This window comes from Populus euphratica, unplaced genomic scaffold (genome assembly GCF_000495115.2).
Source record: "Populus euphratica unplaced genomic scaffold, PopEup_1.0 scaffold80.1, whole genome shotgun sequence".
Taxonomy (NCBI): domain Eukaryota; kingdom Viridiplantae; phylum Streptophyta; class Magnoliopsida; order Malpighiales; family Salicaceae; genus Populus; species Populus euphratica.
The window spans coordinates 440,621-462,459 of NW_011499960.1; the positions used below are offsets into that span (position 1 = coordinate 440,621).

General features: G+C 30.8%; 2 protein-coding genes across 2 annotated transcripts; both read right to left on the reverse strand.

The window, feature by feature from the left end:
- Positions 1–11,626: 11,626 nt before the first annotated feature.
- LOC105138636 (uncharacterized) lies at positions 11,627–14,182 on the reverse strand. The gene is made up of 2 exons (XM_011044786.1): positions 12,649–14,182; positions 11,627–12,195 (listed from the first exon to the last, which is right to left on the reverse strand). Exons 1-2 carry the CDS (start codon positions 13,723–13,725, stop codon positions 11,803–11,805), a joined length of 1,470 nt encoding a protein of 489 aa, XP_011043088.1. The 5' UTR covers positions 13,726–14,182; the 3' UTR covers positions 11,627–11,802.
- Positions 14,183–14,671: 489 nt separating this feature from the next.
- LOC105138637 (serine/threonine-protein kinase PEPKR2-like) lies at positions 14,672–18,792 on the reverse strand. The gene is made up of 4 exons (XM_011044787.1): positions 18,619–18,792; positions 16,949–18,103; positions 16,365–16,661; positions 14,672–15,421 (listed from the first exon to the last, which is right to left on the reverse strand). Exons 2-4 carry the CDS (start codon positions 17,688–17,690, stop codon positions 15,057–15,059), a joined length of 1,404 nt encoding a protein of 467 aa, XP_011043089.1. The 5' UTR covers positions 17,691–18,103; positions 18,619–18,792; the 3' UTR covers positions 14,672–15,056.
- Between the last annotated feature and the right edge of the window lie 3,047 nt (positions 18,793–21,839).

The window sequence follows — 21,839 nt, forward strand, 5'->3', positions numbered from 1 at the left end:
CCATGCTTGCTCGAGGAAAGGATTCCATTTTCATAATCTCTACCAGTAACAGATTCACTCTCAGAGTCCCACATGATGATGATGATGCTGGGCCAAGAAAATCCAAGAAAGCCCGAGCAGGGATTTCTCAGCAAAAGGGCTCTTCTAAATCAGAGTTAAAGCAGAGAAAACGAGTAGGAAAAGCAAGCAAGACAACGAGTGAAGCACAGAGAGTTGATGAACAAGAAAAGGAGAAGAATCCCACATGGGGTGCTTGGGATTATCTTTTATATTACAGGCTGTGAAGTAATGGGCATGGATTTGAGCACTGTTTTCGGATCATTTTGAACGAGTCCTGTCTTGGATTTTCTTGGACACTTTTCTACCTAGCTGTGTGCATAAAAGACAGAGAGATTCAGCTTCTAATCTTTCATATCATGCTTTTTATGATTTATTTTCTCTTTGTGTTTTCTTTTTCAATCATAATTCTTTGCTACTATTTATTACACAATCCCAAAACAGACAATCATTCCAGTGTGGACAAGGGAGAATGAGAAGTTGATTTTTACGTATATTAATGGAGGCGGGACCATCACTCTTAATGATTTTGGCTCCTTCCCAATCGCCTGTAAACACCTCAACTCAAAGCCTTCACTTCCCCTATATTCAAAGCATATTTTTCAGCAAAAGTTGATTAGCAAGTGAATGGTTTCCCAGTTCAAGTTAATCACATAATTCATCGTTAATTCCAGTCAATTTAGATCAATTTTCCAAGTCAATTAGACTAAACACATGGGAAAATGCTTTTCTTTTCAACGAGTTGATAAAGCCCGTTACGTGGGTCTCTCATAATAGGAGTTCTCTCGCTATTTTTTAAACTATTTGTTTTTGCAGTGATAAAGTGATTTAAAAAAAATTATATTTTTTTCATGTTTTAAATTAATTTTTTATATTTCAAATTTTTTTAATGTGTTGATATCAAAAATAAATTTTAAAAAATATTTTTATACATTTCCAAATAAAAAATATTTTAAAAAATAAATTATTTTACATAAGATAATTTTTAAAATTGAATTGTTTTTACTATTTAATTCTTCTTTGAGTTTTTTCCTGTTAGATTTGATTATTTTTTTGATTATTTTTTTTATTTTAATAAATATTTTTAAGTTATTTTTTTAATATCATTATTTAATATTAAATTGGTTAATATTAAATTTTTTAAAGGAGTTTAGATCTAGAATTTTATAAGTTATAAATCTAGAAAATTAACTTAAATTTAGAAGATTTGCTTGAATTTGTTTTTTTTAATTAATATTTGTTTAACTTTATTTTTTAATATTTATTTAATTGAAGATTGGACTTGAATTTATCATTTTTTTAATGATTTAATATACAAAGAAGGTGAAATTTAAAATTTAAAAGTTAAAATACATAAATTAAATCTAAATGAGAGAGTAAAATCAGTTTATCATAAGAAACAATCTCATTTCCTGAGTGGACAAGAGAGAATGAAAGGCTAATTTTGAGGCAGCAAGAACAATATATTTGTGGGGGATGAACAAATAAATATGAGTGTCTAGACATGAACATATACAGGCATACAAAAGGGAGATCAGATTTCAATTTGCTGTTGCATAAATGGTTTCTTGCTGTACTGCCAGCAAGAAATAATAAGCATGTCCCCCATCCATATATTAGACTGGCTAGCTGGATTATTAGATAATTTTTATTATTATTAATATAAATATTTAAGTATGTATATTTTAATTAATTTTAAAATTAATAATTATATAAATTTTTAATAATCATAAAAAAATTCAACTCGTAATTATTAAAAAACAAACTCAAGTTTTATTCAAATGAACTACTTTTTAGAGTTAAGTTTAGTAATGCGATGAGAAATAATTTTTAATTAAAAATATATTGAAAATATATTTAGATTTTATTATTAATAGTATTAATATTAAAAAAATATTTAAAATAATATTATTATATTTTTTTCAGACAAAATATAATTTTAAAAAACAAGCTGAAAGACAATATGACTCCATATATTCTTCTTGTTTGATCCTGGCCCTACCTTCCCCTATTTATTTTTCTCCTTTTTTTGTGAGTGTATGTTTATATGGATCTTTGTGTATCTTCTTTTCTATATTTTTTTTTCTAGTTTTACAGTAAATTTGTTTTTCATATTGAATTATGTCCGCTTTTGCATTTTGATCGAAAATAGGTATTTTACATGGAAATTAAGAGATTCAATATGAAGATTTAATTTAGTTTTAAATTTTAATATTAATGGAAGAACAAGAAACACGTTCCTTTCCTTTTCTTTCAACTATAAATGAACCTAAAGTGAATAATTTACTTTAGATGAAATAAAGTTCTTTAAAGGTATAAAATCATATCATTAAGATAAAAGAATGTATTAACTATAAACAAAAAGAGAGAAGGGGGGTTTTATTGTTTCTCTCCACGTAAAGTATTATTTATTAAAATTGTTTTTTTTTATGGCTTTGCTTTTTCTGTTTTATTTTTTTAATTAATTTTTTTTGTTTAATTTTATTTTTTAATATTAGATTTTGTTTTCTATTTAGTTATTATACTTTCATGACACGAATACTAAGTTTGACAGGTTAACTCAGTTGAATCAGATTTTTTTTTAATTAGTTTTTTCTTCCAATTTCATTATTTAATATTGATTTGATTAAGAATGAAATTTTATGATTTTGTTTTTATTTTTCATTAGATTATCCTAATTTTATAATACAAGAATAATGCTTAATAGATTAACTCGACTTAACTCGGGTTGTTTTTTTATTTTTTATTTAATTATTTTTTTTTAATTTGATCATTCAATATTTAGATTTGTTAAAAATTGAGCTTCATAATATATTTTGATTTTCTTTTTATAAGAAAATCTTCATCTTAAGATTAAGATCACGAGTTTTGGCATTTTAACCGCGGTTAAATTAGATCACTTTTTTTTTTCTAAAAGGCTATTTTGGTCTTATTAACTAAGTCACGAGTCCTTTATTATTGGACTTGCTTTTTATTGGGATGTTCTTGTCTTATGATTTGGACCGCAAGTTAATGTAATAGACTCATTTTTTTTTAATTGATTTTTTCCCTAGACTTATCAAATAATATTGTGTTTAATTGAGAATTAGGTTTTATGATTTGTTTTTGTTTTTGTTTGTTTTTCATTAGGGGTGAGCATTTTCGATTCAGTCCGGTTTTCACCCAAAAAAACCAAACCCATTTATTTATTTATTTTTAAATCAAAACTGAAATTGAACCGAAACAAGTTCAAATCGACCCGTTTCGGTTCAGTTTAGTTAATTGAAAGGAAAAATCAGAAAAAATCGATTTCATCTTGGCCAAACATATCGAGGAAGTTTTTTGAAATTAAGAATAAGAAAGCTAGAAAGAACAAGACTCAAAAGAAAATTTCAGAAAAATAATTCTCACAATATCTATTATAGTAAACACAAGATGAGCATACTAGTCAATAACTTTGTAAATAAATATAGCAAATGAATACATGATAGATCTATAAAAATTATAAAAAAAGAAGTAAAAAGGGACAAAAAATTAAGAGATAAAGATTGAAGAAAGGGGGGGCTCCAGAGCTGCTGTTTGATTGTTTAATCCATGGGCTTAGTCGGCCATGCTTAAAGAAAAAAACAAAAAGATTGAGGGGTAAGAAATAAGTATGATTCGTTCACCAGATCTACTTTGAGGGAGAAAGAAGGGTTATACTTAAAGTCTTAAATAAAGATGGAGAGATGAACATTAATAAGGGGCTATGTTGAGAGATGAAGATTGAGAAACATGAATGAGAAATGTTAAGAATTGAAAGATGAAGATAGGGGGGTTGTGTTGAGAGATGAAGATAAAGAAACATGGCCGAGAAAGATTTAGAGTGAAGATAGAGGTGGGGGATTTGTTAAAAGATGAAGATTGTGAAACTTAGATGGCAGCTAGGGTTTAGAAAGTAGATAGAAAAAGCTGGAAAAGTATGTATTTATAGTATTACTGATTTTTTATCTGAATTGGTTTGGTTCGGTTTATTTTGTTTTAGCATTTTAAAACCATGACTAAACCGAACTGAATTGGCTTCTTTTTTAATTTTTCTAATCTATTTTTTTTTACCATTTGGTTTTTTTCAGTTTTTTTTTGGTTTTTTCTGTTTTTCAGTTTTTTTTTGCTCATTCCTATTTTTCATTATATTATCATAGTCTCATAACTCCGTAACAATGCTTAACAATTAACTTGAGTTAACTTGACTTATTTTTATGTTATTTTTTTGTTATTTTTTTATTTAAATTTTTACAATTTCCAACGTTCAACATTAGATCCAACATGGACAATGAGAATCGAACTTTATAATATGTTTTGACTTTCTCTGTATAGAGTTATTTTAATCTCAAAACCAAAGTAACAAATTTGACAAATTAACCTGAGTTAAATTAGATCAATTTTTTTATATTTTTTTATATAAAGTTATCTTAGTTTGATGATCTAAGTCATGAGTTTGATGGATTAACTTAAATTATTTTTTTATATTTTTTTAATTGATTTTTTGTTAATTTCATCCTTCAATATTGAACTAGATAGAAATTGAAATTTATAATTTATTTTGATTTGTTTTTCATAGAGTTATCTTATTTTTATGACTGAGGTTGTAAATTTTACATATTAACCAGAATTATTTTTTAAATCTTTTTTTATTATTTTTTTAAAATTTATCATTTAATATTAGATTAATTAAAAATTAAATTTAATAATTTATTTTGATTTTCTTTGTATAAGGTTATTATAGTCTCGTACCTAGATTATGAATTTGACATGTTAATCCGAGTTGTCCAAGATCAATTTAATATGTTATTATTTTAACATTAATTAAAGATATTATCTTAAAATTTTATTTAGTCATAATTTATTTTCACAAGTTATATGAATTGTTTGTTACATGAATTGTTTTCTAATTAATCAAATTAATTAGGTTATATTTCATAAATTTTCATATTATTTAAATTTTTTGTTAAAAAAATATTAATAACATTTAAATATATTTTTTATATTTTAAAAAATAATTTCATTTGTAACATAGTGCGGATCAATCATATTCTAAATCCTAAAACTACTTTCACATGTGTAATTATATGTTAGTTTCTTTTTCGGAATAATAATGTTAAGCCGTAAAGTTTTTTTTTTTTAGATTAACGTGGGTGTTCGGGCCAGCTTGCGCGCACCACAACTAATCCCACGGGCCTTGAAGTTAACGACGATGTAAGCTTCTAGTAGCCATCATATGAGCAACCAAGGACTCGAACCTGAGACCACAGAGGGAGCAAACCCCTTGATCCCAAGTCCTTACCACTTGGCCATCACCTAGATGGTTGTCGTAAAGTTTTTATATGGTATAGATGTGACACATTCACTTCTTCTGTCACTTTAGACTTGAGCATTTGTGGATCCCACACAAGTTACATTAGGCAAACCTCATATATATTATTTTTAAAATGATTTTTTGTGCATTCAGAAATACTCTCTAAATATTTTATGAACTTGCCCATTGTCTAAACAAATCGTTGCTAAAACGATTTTTTGTTTTTGTATAAATTTTCATTTTTTTTCATTGGATTAATGAGGTGTGTGGGATTAATTAATCTTAAATAAAATTATTTTTTATGCCTTACCAGCTTAAAATCTTAAATTGAGATTATTATTATAATTTTATGTTGTCTTACTATATTATTGCTAAAATGAATTTTTGTTTCCATATAAATTTTCAGGTTTTTCTTTGGATTAATTAAACTTATAATAATGAAAAACTCAAAGTGAGGCTAATGTGTTTAAAATAGGATATGAAAAACAAATTGGGAAAAATTATAATGTTTAATTTTTAAATAATTTAATATTAAATAATAAAATTAAAAAAATTGAGTTGTTAGGAATTAAAATTTATATATATATATATATATATATATTTAATTAAAAAAATAAACCAGGTTAACTTATCAAACCTGTATAGAAAATAAATAAAATAAATAACAAATCTCATTTTAAAAATATATTTAATTAAAAAATAAAAAATAAATATAATCAATTCCAATTAACTTTCAAAATATACTATTTGAATTATAAAATGAAAATAAATTTATAAAACATAAAAAAATTACAGATATTAATTTTTATAAGGATTGGTACAAACAAAAAATAACATCATAAAAAAAAACTATTTTAATTAATGGTGTTTTAAGAGTTTAGTTACAATAATTAAGATACACTCTTTAGTTTCTTAATTAAAAGATAATGGAGTTTTATTTTATTATTCCTTGAACAGTAAAATTAATGTTCGTTGAATAGTTTATATTTTTTATAAGAAAAGAAAAGAAATGATTTGGTCCTTTAATTGGTTGAGATTTTCTTTATTTAGTCACCAAAGTTTTAAGTGTTTACATTTTGATCCTATTTTTTTTTTTCATATTTTAATTTTCATGAGTTGACAAAGGAGTGAGAAAGTCATAAAAAAAGAGAGAGAGAGAAAAAGCTTTGGATTAATCATATTTTGACCATGAAAGATTAATATTGGCATCATTAAGTTTATATTATAAAGTGGAGTTCAATGTAGATGATTTTAAAATTTAACCATATTAAAAAAATTCAAAATTAAAATTGAAAATATTTTTTATTTAATTTTATTCCAGATTTTCACGATGCTTTTTTTAGAGAAAAATATATTAAAAATTAGTTTTTAGAAATTTCAAAACAGAAATTCTTATTTTCGATCACCAGACATGATTAAAATTTGCTCCAACAAACAATACATTGTTTATCTAATTTTAAAAATTAAACCTGATTAAATAAGTATTTGTTTATCTGAAAAAACCAATTGCAAGCCTCGGCATTTTTCTTTGAAGCTAGGCACATGGGCCCTTCCTTCTCACCTGAAGCACTCTTAATTATTTTTATTTTAATAAAATAAAAATAATGTTTTTATAGTTAAATTATCATGAATAAAAAATATTAAGAATGATATTAAAAATTATAGTTTTGATTCTTTATATTAGGTATAATTTTGATGTTTTTGTTATTTTTTTAGGGAAAATATCTTCAATGTTTTCCATAAATAAACACAGCGTGCGATTTTTTATCAAAAAAAGAAAGTGAAAAATAAAACGTAAAAAATAAATTCTTTTTTCTTTAATCCATTTATTCAGTATATTTGTAATTCATCCACTACTAGAAAATTAAAAATTAAACACCAATAAAAAAATATTTCTTAAATAAAAAAATTCATCTGTAATTTCAAATAAAAACGGTGACAGAATAAAAAAAATATCAACATTTTTTTCGACATTGCTGACGTGTCGGCATCCATTCAAGACGAGATCCTACAAGATATACAAAACCCAAATAAAAAAACCCAAGAAAAAATAATTCAGTTTATCTCGATTTTGCTAGAAGACCTAGATTCTGTTTATCTCGTACCCATCTCATACACAATCCTCAAACCCATTAAAATCAAGTTTTCTTTAAGAAAAAAACCCAGAATCTCTAATTTCTTTCATTTAACAGCCTAAAAGAAAAAAAATAACCATAGGGGTTTGACACACTGAGCGTTGTAGGCCTTAAACACGTCTGAAACCCTCCAAATAGGAGGAGTGCCTTCAGCGTGTGAAGTTCTCAGCCTCCCTTGGCTGTCAAATCTCGAGACATCTCCGAAAATAAAGAAAGAGAGGTAGCAGGTTCCCTTCCTGAGACCCAAACACAGTAAATATGCTTTTTAGAGCTTAACAAACAAATCAATTTAATGTAAAGGAAAAAAGGGACTCAAGGGATTGATCTGAAAGCGAGAGAAGTGAAAAGAAAAAAGAAATATGATTATTAAATGTTTAGGAAAAGAAAAAGGGCGATTGTTCTAGAGAGAGAGAGAAAAGAACTAAAGAAGGGAAGAGATTTTTAGAGAGAGATAAGAGATGCATAAATGTGTTCGGTTGATAATGTTTGATTTAATATATATGTATATATAAGGATAATTTATTTATTTATTTTTTGTTGGATTTAAAAATTTATGCTAATCTAAAATGTAAATTATTATTTTTTAAAATATAATTAATAAGTGAAAAATAAACTACAAGTCGATCCTCAATTTGCGCGAGAGAATCAATTGACACCAACATAATAAGTGGGTGATGGCCGTGTGAGAATCAATTTCCGACAAATAGTCACGACAAGCTGGGAAAAATCATATAAAAAAATAATATTTTTTAAATAAAAATTATTTTAAAAAATACTTTAAAAAACATATCTATAAAACATATATGCTTTCAAATTAACTACACAAATATAGTATAAAAAAAGGAAAGTGATTTGGACGTATAATAAGTATTTTTTTAATCAATTTGAAGTGTTATTATGGGTACTATAATTATAATTGTTTTGCATTTATGTTATTGAAATGATATAATTATAATTGTTTTACATAAATATATTTTATTTTAATAAAAACTTTATTTATCTTTAATATTTATTAAATTTTTAACTAATAAATCTAGAATAAAAATAAAGTTTTCAAAACGCATATTTTTTTATATAAAAAAACTCTTGGTTTTTATCCATTTAGGTTTTGAATTGAATTTAGCAAAGTTGTCAATCGAGTCCCACCGAATTAATATTTGTTCAATTCAATTAAAAATTCTATTTAAATTAAATTTTATATTTTATATTTTTCAAGTGTTTTTTTATTTACATGGATGTCCGGGCAGCTTACGTGTACCATAACTAATCTCATGATCCACTGAACATCTTGCAAACCCAGTAAACATGCAAACTTTTTAATGTTGTACAATAAAACTTGAATCCAAATAAATAAAAAAAAACAATAACCTTTCACCATTGAGCACCTCAAATGCAATTTTTCAAGTTGATGGATGGAGTTTGGCCGGACCAGCTTCATAATTATAGTTGAAATACAGGGCAGCTAGGGTTCAATTCCATTCTTTCCCCCCACATGCATGTCCCCATCAGTCGTTGGAATTATTTTTTTTTTCTAATTACACAAAGAAAAAGAGCACTCGAACAATTAATTCCATTATCCGAGTGTGGTGTTGAAGTCCCACTTGCACAGTACTTTGGTGGAACGGTTTGCAGTTTTGGGCGGCAAAGTTTTTGTTTCATAAAGTGGTGTTCGATGAGGAGACAAGATTGAAAGACGATGTGACTTTATATATATATATATATAGATATGTCTCTGCCAAAGGATGGGCAATCATTTTCTACATGCACTCCACGTATTAGCATTATCTATTAATAATATATTAAAAGAATTTAATGTTTTTTTTTTTTTATTATTATTATTTATCAAGGTATAAATTATTATAAATTGATGATGTGATTGTTTTTGTAAAAAAAAAAAAAACTTATTAAGTATGTAATTAAGAATAGAATTAATTTTTTATAGGATATATTTGATATTACAAAAATAAGTAAGGATAAAATAATTAGTTTATATTTTTTTTATTATAAAATTTTAACTTTTAGATTAGATGCTTTTTTTATTTTATTTTTTAAATAAACAGTAAAGATACATCCATATCCTAGAAAGAGGGAAAATATATGTTTGTATTGAGAAACTTCATTGTCCTTTTATTTTATTGAAACAGTTAAAATATAAAAATACCATTGTGTTTTAACAAAAATAAGACTGCATGTAGAAGTGTTTTTATTGTTGTTAATCTTATTAGTAATTTAGATCTAGCACGCTGAATTCCAAGAGCTGGATTTAACAGAGATATTAGATCCTTGGACCTGGAAATAAATGTTATATTCAAGAAACATAAGTCTTATTATTGTTGTTAATCTTATTAGTAATAAAGTTTTTAAAAAATATTATTAGTATTAAAGAAATATTATAGATTTTATTTTAAAAGGTAAAATTATAAATTATAAAAACTTGTATTAGTCATATTTAATATTAATAATTTTTTTTTTAAAAAATTATATTAACCGTTGTGCAATATACTAGTGTAGAATTACCATGTTCAGTAGTCCAGTCCAGTTGAAGCACCAAAAGCTACCCGGCTGCAGGGATTTCGAGAGAAGGGTTCAAATATGGACAAAGCCCAACCAAATATATACTGGCCCACTGTACTTAGAGCTGGGTCCATTCTTGGATTGAAAGGTTTCACTGTGAACTATTCTGGAGACATGGCCGATCGAAAACCATGCAGTTTTCCCTCAAATTACTCCCTGCATTGGCTTTGTAGTGCTCTCCAGTTGGTGTTGATGTGGAGGCACGGTAGCGGGAAGAGAAAAGCGTGGAGGGCTGATCAGTCGCAAGCCTAGGGCTGCGTGTAGCGGTTCTGTGTACGGAGGAGACAAAATTGTTTCAGTTCCAGCTTACGGTTCACAGATAAGATTGGTATTTGTGGTGGTTTTGCACGCAATGAGACAGAAGATAGACAAGGCTAATCAGTTTCGAGATGGAAAAGGAGAGACATTTTGCATAAGGATGTGGGACATCTTTATGGAGATTTTGTGTGGTATTTTTTTTAAAAAACTTATATTTTAATTTTATTATATGTTATCCAAACGAGTAGAAATTAGGTCTAATATAAATTATATGAATATATTTAAGTAGATAAGAGATGATTCATTATCTTAGATAAATTAAAAAAAATATTTTATTTGTTATTAATTAGTATTGATTGTAAATATTTGTGTAAGATGAAATGAAATTTAAAAAGAATTGTAAGTCTTATCCAAATAATCAATGATTATGGTATAAAGAGCAAATATATTTTGAAAAGACAGACATATTTTCTACTATAATATCTATACCACAATATTATTGATAAAGATATAATAATTACATTAAAAAAATCAAATTATTTATAACCTTTCTAATATTTAGAATATGTGGAAGATCATGATAGGTTATTAAACGTTGAACTTAATTTTTAAATATAAATCAATTAATTATTGAATTAATAATAAATTATTTTATTTTATTTTATTTTATTTTATTTAGAATTATGATTTATATTTGAGTTAACTTATCAGGAAACCAAATAAGTCATACACATAAAAAATATTGGTAAAAAACTAAATTAGAAAAATTAATCAAGTGTAACTTGATTGTAAATAAGTTTTCAAAATTGAAGACTAGAATATAATCTATATATGAAATTACAATTCTATACCTCGAAAAATCAAGGAGGGACTTGATTGAATGAACTTCTAAAATTATCCTAAAATAATATATATGATATTACTAAGAAAAGAATTAATATTTTATTATTTATTGAAATTTTCAGGTTTTTTTATAGATAAAATATTATGCCTTTTATTTTCTATATTATTGAATAAAGAGAAAAACTATTTAAGTTATAAAACACTTAAAAAACACAAAATAAAAAAGTTAATAAGGAAAAACATAACAGTTACACTTTTCTAAAAGAATTTAGGAGATTCTTTATCCATGATTAGTATAGATTATTGTTAAAAGAATATTTAATCTTTAGATAATATTTATATAAATCCTATATAATTTTAGATATTTCTAAAGGGATTTTTAAGACTCCTAAAAAAAATTTAAAATTTTCATTTCCTATATATATGTGTGTGTTTATCAGGATCCTAGAGAAGAGGTCACAGTATTAATGAATTCAAGGGAATGAATGTTAAAAACTTAAAGCTTATTACAAATTAATTCTAAGGTAAAACTTGCTTCACTAGCTGCTTTGATATTGTTGTCCCATGAATACATGGAAAAGATGAAACCAAGAATTGCCTTAGAGGGGAACAGGTTGCTAGCTAGCCACAAGCACAGGCAGAAGTTGAAGCATTGGTTTTATTTGCTGCCTCCTCCAGCTTCCTTATTTTGACTTCATTGAGAACATCTCTAGCCCACTCAGAAAAGTAAGTTTCATTGAATCCAATCTTGCCATTCTTGTAAATTGACATGCACCGGCGGTCATCTTCGGCGTAGGGGCATTCATCGCCGTTAGGGTCCCGCCATGCGCCTTGGTGTCGCATCCCAGACCAGCTAGCAATCCAATGAAAAACATATTGTCCTACGCCAGCAAGTTTTAGCCATCCCTTGGGGAAGAACTCCATGACACTGCTGTTTTTGTCCATGAGAAACATGTTGGTTAATTGAGCACCATGAGGAGATACCAGAATATCTGTCAAGCTCATCACCTTCACCTGAGAATAATCACCGATTGTATTGGATTCATTATAGGCCAGTAATTTAATTAAAGTATATTTGGTTAGCAGATGAACCTATCATGTCTGATATATAGCATATTTGTTTTTGTATTTTAAAATTATTTTTAAAGAAATTTGAAATCTCTTTTTAATGTTATTATATTATTGTAAAGTGTTCATATTAAAAATAATTTTTTTAACATTTTAAAAAACAATTGCTATCACAATATTCACATAATCAGCCACTTTATAAGCACAAAATATGTCTATGCAAACATCTTCAAATCAATAGTCCTGAGTGCTCTGCTATAACCCTTTTCCCCTTAAGGTTGTCAATGGCATTCTCTTAAGTGGGATGAGCACAGATCCCACTAACTAATTAATCTACTTAATGTGTTTTAGGCTCTTGCGAATGAAAGAGAGGAAATAAACATATAGAATTTCACTAACCTGCTCACAAAATGTTAGATTGTTGGAGTATGCCACCATCAACCTGCATCCATCTACCCTAGCGCACTCCTTTTCAAAGATTGCAATCACTGCGGATTCATTCGTGAATGATCTTGGACCAGTCCTCATGAACAAGGTCATGCCAATCACTGGCAAACCTTGCTTATTTACTTCATGAATACGGCCCTCCAAGCTTACATTACAATACATCCTAGCTCTGCATCTCATCAAATCGTAAGTCTCAGTCCTCCTGTCCCTTGACATGCCTCCTTCATTGTGCCTCATCACCACAGCCTTTTCAAAGCAAAGTGGTTGGCCATCGTTAACCTCTTCAAAGCTTTCAGTGTATGGGGCTCCGCCGAATGTGGCCCCTGTTAGGGTCCTCAGCCATGGACTCATTTCGAACCTTAGCTCACCCCAGTGGTACAGAATCCATCTACTAGGCGATTCGCACCCATTTCTTATATGCCAAGCAACAAATGGTACCATAGCTGATAACCCATGCCAAATGTTGTCGTAGTTATAATGGTTATACGATACAAAAGTTAGGCCTCTCAGAAGTGTGGCATTGAAAGGCAAGGCTTCTGGCCATGCAAGTGCATAGGAATTCCGAGAACCATCATGTGTCTCCTTTCCTTTCAAGCAAAGTAGCCTACGTTTTGATGATTTTGAAGGAAACTGCTGATATTGCACCTCACCCTCTTCACGAGTATCATACATAGAGCTCATGAACCACGTGTGACCTTGAAGAGCTTTATCCGCATAACGCAAGTCCTTAAGTGGGAGAAATGTAACCGACTGCCGCAGTTTATCGGCCATGGATTCATGTTCTCTAGTGCAATTAGTGACTCCTTCCCCTTTGTGCACGAAAGACCATGGAGGTGAAGATGTCTTCCGGGCATGGAGGGACTGGATGTGGTAGAGAGTGAAGAGAGAAACACAAAGGGTTAGAAGGAAGATAGAGAGCTTAGGGGAGTATAAACAAAAAACTGACATGGTCGTGCGTTTTTTAGGAAATGAAGGTTTTTTGAGAGTGGGATTTGCGGGTCTGCTTAGTTCTACAATTGATTTAGCCATGAATGTATTGGGACTCTCTCTCTCTCTCTATCTCGAAAGTGAGAAATCGTGACAAGGAGATTAGATCATCAGATCCCCATATCATGCATAAATTCTCTAGCATAGAAACTATAGAGTTGAGTCGACAAGAAGCTCTCCCAATTGCAGATTAAAAAGGAATCGAATGGAAACAAGATAATCAAAAGAAGAAAACAAAACAAAAGATTAAAAAAGGGACAGGATAGACTCAATCATGTGAATGTAAGTCTGCAACTTGCATAGCTTTAGAAAAAGTGAAGTAACTTGCATAACTTGTATATGCAGTTTCTGCACATATCCTCAACTAGTCCCAACTTATAAGAATTAAGAAGGATACTGTCCATGGTAAATATAACATTTTCGTTCAATTGGTTATCTGTTTGCGTTGAAACACATGGTATTTGACTTCAAAGTCTAATTTCATGGATAAGTATCAACCATGCAATATTTTATTGTTTTCTTGACTTCTAAAAGCGGATTTTGCCAGTACAAAAGCCCACACAATTATGATTGCTACAATTACTTTATTCATTGGTTATTTCGGTGTTTTTTTTTTTTTCTTTGTTAAGAAACAGATGTAAAGTGCTCTTTTTTATGCAATTCAGTTACATATAATAAAGAAGTTTCAGCCAAGGTCATGGTAACTTGAAAGTCATGGAAGAACAAATACAAGCAATTGATGGGGTGAGAGAGAAAGACGTGCAGAATGAGAAAATAATAGGTACTAGCAAAAACTGAAACCTGAAGTTACTTCTAATGATTTCCGTGTTTAATGTTCTTTCAAGGTGATACAATATTGCACTGGGACCCCCCACCCACCACTTTTTGGAGTCCTACTCAAAATCAAGTACTAGATCCCAAGAATTCCACCCAAAAAAGTACAAGTAGTTAAAGAACCAAAATCAATCCAGACAAAGACAAGTGGTTCTGCAACTCGAAATCGCACACAGCTTTCATGTTAGGCTTTATTTGTTGAAAAAATTAACATTGATCTGAAACTTCAGGGAAACTTAACAAGTAAGAAATGCTATTTACACAGGAAGCTTAGAAGCCACATTTTCCTAGCATTCCAGGTCAGACTAGATACGGAGAGGAGTCAAAACAGGAGCTCGTCGATAAAATACCACTTTCTTACAGATAAGGAAAAGAAATGAGCTACCACTTCCTTTCACCTGAAAGGTTGTTTTATTGTTGCGTTCTTTAGTTCCTTCTCTAAGTTGCACGAAATCTCCAGCCACAATTGTCTTCGAAATCCAGTTACAACTAATAATGGCAATGCCTGGCAGCTGAGTCAGCAATTTTACACTGGAGGGTCAAAATGCTGTACAGAGGTTGTTAATCTTAATGTTAGAGGAACACTCTTGCTGGATAGGGCTTGTAGGCCAACACAACCTGCTTCTCTTTGGCTCAGATATTCTCACTCGTGATATTGCCGCTGTGAGAGCATCAATCAATCCACAGTCGTGCTCTTCCAACCTTGACCTTGAACCATCAGACGATAAAAGTGGGCTACAGTCATCACTGAGAAAGCCATTGGCTGTTATCTTGGATCGATCCGACTCCAATTCAGTTGGGAGAGTTAGTTGTTGAGAAGTCAGTGTTACATGGTCTTGAAACTTTGATCTTGGGGCAAGTTCCTTTTGTGCTGGTTCTGTATAGAACACGATCCATGGATGTCCTGCAAAATCATGCATTCAATCATGCACACTCATACTGTAATAAAATTACACATGGAGATAGAGCACTTGGATTTCATTCAGTCTTGAAACAAATAAAAGCTGAAGGAGCATCAAATAGTTGGATGATAGCAAATTAATGACATGAGAATTGCTCCATTTGGAAGTTGAATTAAGATTTATGAAATACAGCACAGGTCCAAATCAAACTAGTAGCGAGGCAGTTGTTCTTTACATATGTCCATGTCATAATATTGTGCACGCACATATTCAGACATCGTCATATTGCATGACTATCAAAATAAATGAATGCCTGGAAATATCATCAGAAACATGTCACCATCCAGGTTGAACTCAGACTTGCAGGCATTGATGCAACTGGACAAGATAATTGAGGAAATTTGATTAATTCCACCAAGGTCCTAAAAATTGGTCATGTACTGAAGGAGGAAAACAACAAAAACCAACATTTTTGGTCTAAATAGCAGCAAAAAAGGCTTCAAACCCATAACATGGCCTGACAGTTCTCCTCTTCTGATAAACCCCATATCTTATATAATAATACAGTGCACCCAATTTATCTCAACTCTTGGCTTTTGGTTCCACCACAGCTGGTAAATCAGCTTAACTTAATGCTCTCTTAATTTTGATGATCTGATTCCTAGTTTTATCCTCTTAAGCACTAAAACTAGACTGGCCTATAAAAGATTTAGAATTCAAACAGAGAAAAAAAAACTGGGAGCATTTACTAGAAGGCAAATGGAACAGATGGTAAATGGTGAGATGCAGCTAGGCTATCTTCAAGGGAATTTGCTTCAAAAAAGTGAATATTCTTTCAACTGATAATGTTCTCTGAATCAAGTGTCATTCTGATAATTGAAGTTAGAGAGACAGGCCTAGAACCATTTCTTTAATCAAGTTTGCTAGAGTGGCGAAGAAGCTTACCAAGTATTTCATCAGCAGTTAGTCTTGCTGAAACATCCCTCGTCAACATATGAGCAATCAAATCCCGTGCAGGTTGAGATACTGACCCCCATAATTCACTTTTGAAGTCAAGGTTGACCTTCTTAATGGCCTCAAACACAGCTTCCAACGAATCACCTTGAAATGGAAGCACACCAACCAACAGAGCATGAAGCAGGACACCAGCACTCCAGATATCAACCTTTTCGGAATAATCACCGGCTAAAACTTCTGGGGCAACATAAGCAGGACTTCCAACTGCACCTCTGAGGCTCTGACCTGCAGGAAAGAAACACAAGTTTACTTATCAAAGCACATAACACATAATCAAGTCTGCAGAGAAACATAACAGCGGAAATGACACCAGTATTGAAGAAGTGAAGAATGCGGAAGATATTGGAAAACCTTTGTGCATAAAGTAAACAGTAAAAATAAAAGGAGTTTGAGAAATTAAAAAAAAAAAAGATCTGAAAGGTATAGAATACATACACTTGTATATCCGGGTATGTGTGAATGTGGTTGGATGTAGCGAAATACAACAGAAATATTAACAAAATCATTATTACCATTTGACATCCTCATAGCTAGACCAAAGTCAGCTAGCTTCATCTGCCCAGAGGTTGCAAGGAGGATATTTTCTGGCTTTATGTCCCGATGAACAACGCCCATGTCATGGCAATATTTGATAACTGAAACAATTTCCTTTAGTATATTTGCAGCTCTGTGCTCTGGATACTGCCTTTCCTTAGCCATCTTGTCCAGCAACCGTCCCTCGGGGCAGAGCTCCATCACAAGATAAAAAGATTCTAAATCCTCATACACTGCCTTCAATGTCACAACACCAGGATGACCTGAGAGGTGCTGCATAATTTCCACTTCCCGATGCACAAGTTCCTCTCCCTTGCGCAGCATTTTGCACGCAAACACTTCTCCAGTCACTTTACTTCTACACAGAACCACTGACCCAAACTTTCCTTGCCCAATATATGCACCCAAGTCATACTCTTCCTCAATTTTTTTCTTCCTGCCCAATTGAGTCGCTGCATCAATACAGCCAATTTTCCTCTTAAGACCCCTGCAAGATGGGTCTGCAGAGACACTCCTACAGGGTGGAACAGTGAAAACACCTTTAACTACACTTCTACTAGAACCTACAACTTCTTTATCCTCACCTTCCTTGTACTTCTTCCTCTGCCTTGAATAATCTCCCAATGAAAAGTGCGACAAAATAACTGTTAATGGAGGGAGGGACTTGCCAGATGAAGGCAAGATTTCTAGGCCCTTTCTCTTCCTCCTTAAGGACTCCATCAAGCTCTATCAAGCAATTCCAAAACACTCCAAAACCATATGCAACCCAGAAGATTGCTGCATCTTTAAACTAATAAAACTGCTCCAACAGTTTAAAAAGGCAACCTAAAACTCTCTTCAGGTGAAATCAAAGCAATAGGAACTCTCCCACAAGACTGGATCTTTGCTTCCCACTGTGCATTTCCAGCAAATGGGTATCAATCAAAACACTCTTTTACTCTGCTTAATACTAAAAAATCTCAACCATGGTTCAAAAATCATTTCAAAACCACACCTTTTCTTTTTAAAAAAAAGTACTAAGCAAGGAAGTCTGGACATTTGAACACCAGATGCCTCTTGTTCGGCTTCCAATCCATATTCGTCATAGATTCACAGACTTCAGACACTGATTGACTTTGATTCATAACCAAAACCTGCAAACATTTCAATCATCCCAACATTAGAATGAGAGAGTTAAGCAAAACAAAAAAGGCCAATACTTGCTTAAGCAGTTTCACATAAAGGAATATACTGACAGATCCCATGATCAAATATGAACTTTTACTTCTTTAGTACCTACAGAACTACACTCTCCACTTCAACAAACCAAACACAAGTCACCAACACCACAACCAACATAAGAAAGTGTAAACAAAACTAAAAGCAAAGCTCACAAGACCCATCTTGTTTGCTTGAATGTTATTAAACCCACATTCTTTAGTATACCGGCGAACAAAGGAACTAAAAATGAAAAAAACAAAAAAACAGTTCACATGAAGCTGAGACATAAGCGGGTATGGCCTAGTTAATGCCATTCATTCTCTCTAACCCAAAAAAAGAAAAAGAAAATAAAAGAAACCCACTTTCCTTGTGTTCTTATTTTCCCAAGAAACAAACAGAAACCGCACAAAGAAGAATGCCAATGAAAGATGTGAAAGTAACACCATACCTTCATAGAGCAGAAAATGAGAAAAAGATTGGAACTTTATGGTTTTTAAGGAAGATTAAAGAAGGAAAGGGAAAGTTTCATTCTATTAGTAAACTATTTTGTTGATTATAAATGATATTTGGGAAAAAAATTTAGAGGGCCAGGAACCTTTATCAATGCCTTCATGATTTGAGTGCTGGCATGTTGCAAAAATTACTTATATGGTCCAGATACTTTCTATAATCATATGCCGTATAACACCCAAGTATTTCCTAAATTGTGTAATTATTATATTACCTCCAATTGAAAAAAAAAAACAAAAGGCGGAGAAGACCGCAATCATTTACGGCAATGGTCAATCGCAATCCGATCATTTCACCGGTCAAAAATACTATTAAACAAAACAAAAGAGTTTACGACAAAGAATTTAGAGACATTATTACACACACATGTTATTATTATTATATTATTATACTCCATACTTTAAAAAAAAAAAATATCAGCCGTTTTGCACAGTGAAAAGGTGACTTTGCTTATTAGCAGGGAAAGTAGCATGTCTTGCATCCAGGGATATGACAGTGTTTTTTCATAGGATATATTATTGGTTATTATATAAAAGGAAGGGGCTGGATTTTCTTTTCGCATTTTCTTTACTTGTGATTACTTAATTGTTTTTAAAAGATTAAAACAAAAAAAAATTGGATGAAGAGTCTTTTTAGTTTTTTATTTAATTTTTAAATAAGTTATGTTATTGTCATAACCCAATTCTGGGTTATTTCTTAAAATTTTTTTTTTTTTGAAATAAAAAAATAAAAAAAAATAAAAGCTGATAATGTATAGAAAGCTGATCTAGAAAAACTGCAAAAATAAACAAAAATCAAGCTGCAATTTTTGGAGGTATTTCAAGGTCTAATTGTACCCTATTATGCCTAAAAATAGAAAAAAAATACAAATTCAAAGGTCAAATTAAATGAGTATTAGACGAATTTGCATAAAAATTAAGTTCAATGATATAATTAATTTTTTAATGGGCCAATTTGATTTAATCATGGGCCAAATTGAATTTTAATTATGTTTAAGAATTAATTTAGGTCCAAATGAACGATTTGATTAAGTATAAGGATTTAATTATACTTTAAATGGGTCAAATTAATTTTATTTGGGGCTTAATTGGTGAAAAAAAATTAAGTTTGGGATTCTAATTTGGGCTTAATTGAGAAGATTGGAATTTTAAGAAACCAAATTTAATTTTTACCAAGTTAATTAAGTGAAATCAGGGGTCAAATTGAAGAAATTAAAAGTTTAATGGTCAATTAGGGGTGAAATTGCATAAATCCGAGACCAAGAACTATAATGAAAAAGGCGTAAATTTAGGGCTGAAGTTGAAGTTATGCCCAAAACGGCGTCGTTTTATGAGTTTAAAAAAAAAAAAAACGAGTTACTGGTCATTGTCTTCCCCGAAAAGCTGTCCGAGTAGCAGCTTTCCAGACACATTTTCTGCATTGTTTGGCCACCAAATCCAACAACGCATTCACTAACAAGTCCACCTACAACTCCTTTAGTCTCGTGAATTGTTCGATCGGGTTTATAAGATTCAAAACGGCTTTGTTGGTCGGCCTAAAGTGGCCACCTCGGGCAACCTGCAGCCTTGGATTTGGCAAATTTGGCAATTCGAGTTGCACGCTTTGAGCCAACGGCCTGAATTCTTCGAGTCGAATCAAGGGCTGAGAATTTTTTCCCGTTGAAGATGAGATTATCCTCTTTCCATCCCTATAAATAGGAGCAAATTTCATGCTTAGAGAGAGGAGAAAATCGAACCCAAAGTTGGTCGAAAATCAACTTTTCTGCCTATTTTTCCTGCAACCAGCCCTCTCTTTTTCTTTCTTCCTCTGTCGGCCTTCGCAGCTGCAGCCACTGGCCACGCCATCGTCCTCCACCAAACTGCCAGCTCTCCAATGCCAGGTAAGCCTCCCTGCTTAATTCTCTTCTTCGATCCCCCCTTCCCATCGTGGCTACTGCGTGCAAATTCTGCATGTAGCAGCTAATTAATTAGTTGTTAGGCTGGACCAATTACGACCCAGCCCGACCCAAACCAAAAATCTTGGGCCAACATCGGCCCACCCATTTTAGACCGATTTTGGCCCACTTTTCATGGGCTGAGCCCGACCCAATCAGCTGGGCCGACCTAGCCCACATGTTTTAATATTTAATTATATTATATTATATATAGATATATATAAAAAAAACAAAACAATTTAAAAAAAATCAAAAAATTAAAAATCATTTCAAAGAATTTTTTGTGATTTTCTTAATTATTTTTATACCAAGTTTGCTTAATATTGGGTTATATACTTACATTGTAAGATACAAGTCCAATATTAAAATGTCTGGTTTTATTTGAAATATTCAAAAACTAAAAAAATTCAAAAAAAAGAAAAAAATATTTATTTGCATACGGCCAAGTCCTAAATAATTTTCCATATTTCTTTCAAAAATAAAAAAATTACATCTTTCTTGAGATTTAAAAATCCAAAAAATAGATATCATAACTAGTTTATGATTATTCGTTAAGGTTTGACCAAAATATCAAAAACCTTTTTTTTGCTTTGTAACCTCTTTTTTAGGATTCAGATGCAGACTTTAATATTTATAGGGTGTAAAATTACACGATAAAATACACCCCCGGGTATTAAAGATACAAGGTGTAAATAAAAGCAATTTTAAAATTCAGACTTTAGAATGATTAGGATTTAACCCAAAGAGGTAGAGACTCCTTCACGAAAGGAGATCTACCTTGAACCTTAGAAAAGACCAAGGAATAGAAACTCAACCTAGAAAAACAATCAAATAAATAATGAAGCTTACCTAAGGTAGGGTGCACTGGGGGTGATGCGTCTTCCCCTTGCACAACCAGTCCCTTACTTAGACTCTCACAGACCATAGGTTCCTAGTGATCATAATACTAGGTGACGACTCCAAAGAACCAAGCAAAACACAAATAATAATAACAAAAAAATCTCCAGCTGATGCCGCGTAGATTTTTTGACGTGCGACAACTATTACCTTTAAAAATTAAAAACATTTGTTTTTAACTTAAGGGCTCTTTTGTCATTAAGATATAGTTATTTGGTAGTTATCGGTGCAATGAACATAATATAATTAGATAAATAAAAAAATTAAATTGAAAAAATCAGATGAACATTATCATCTTGTCTTTGAACGAAGCGTGCAACACCATTCGG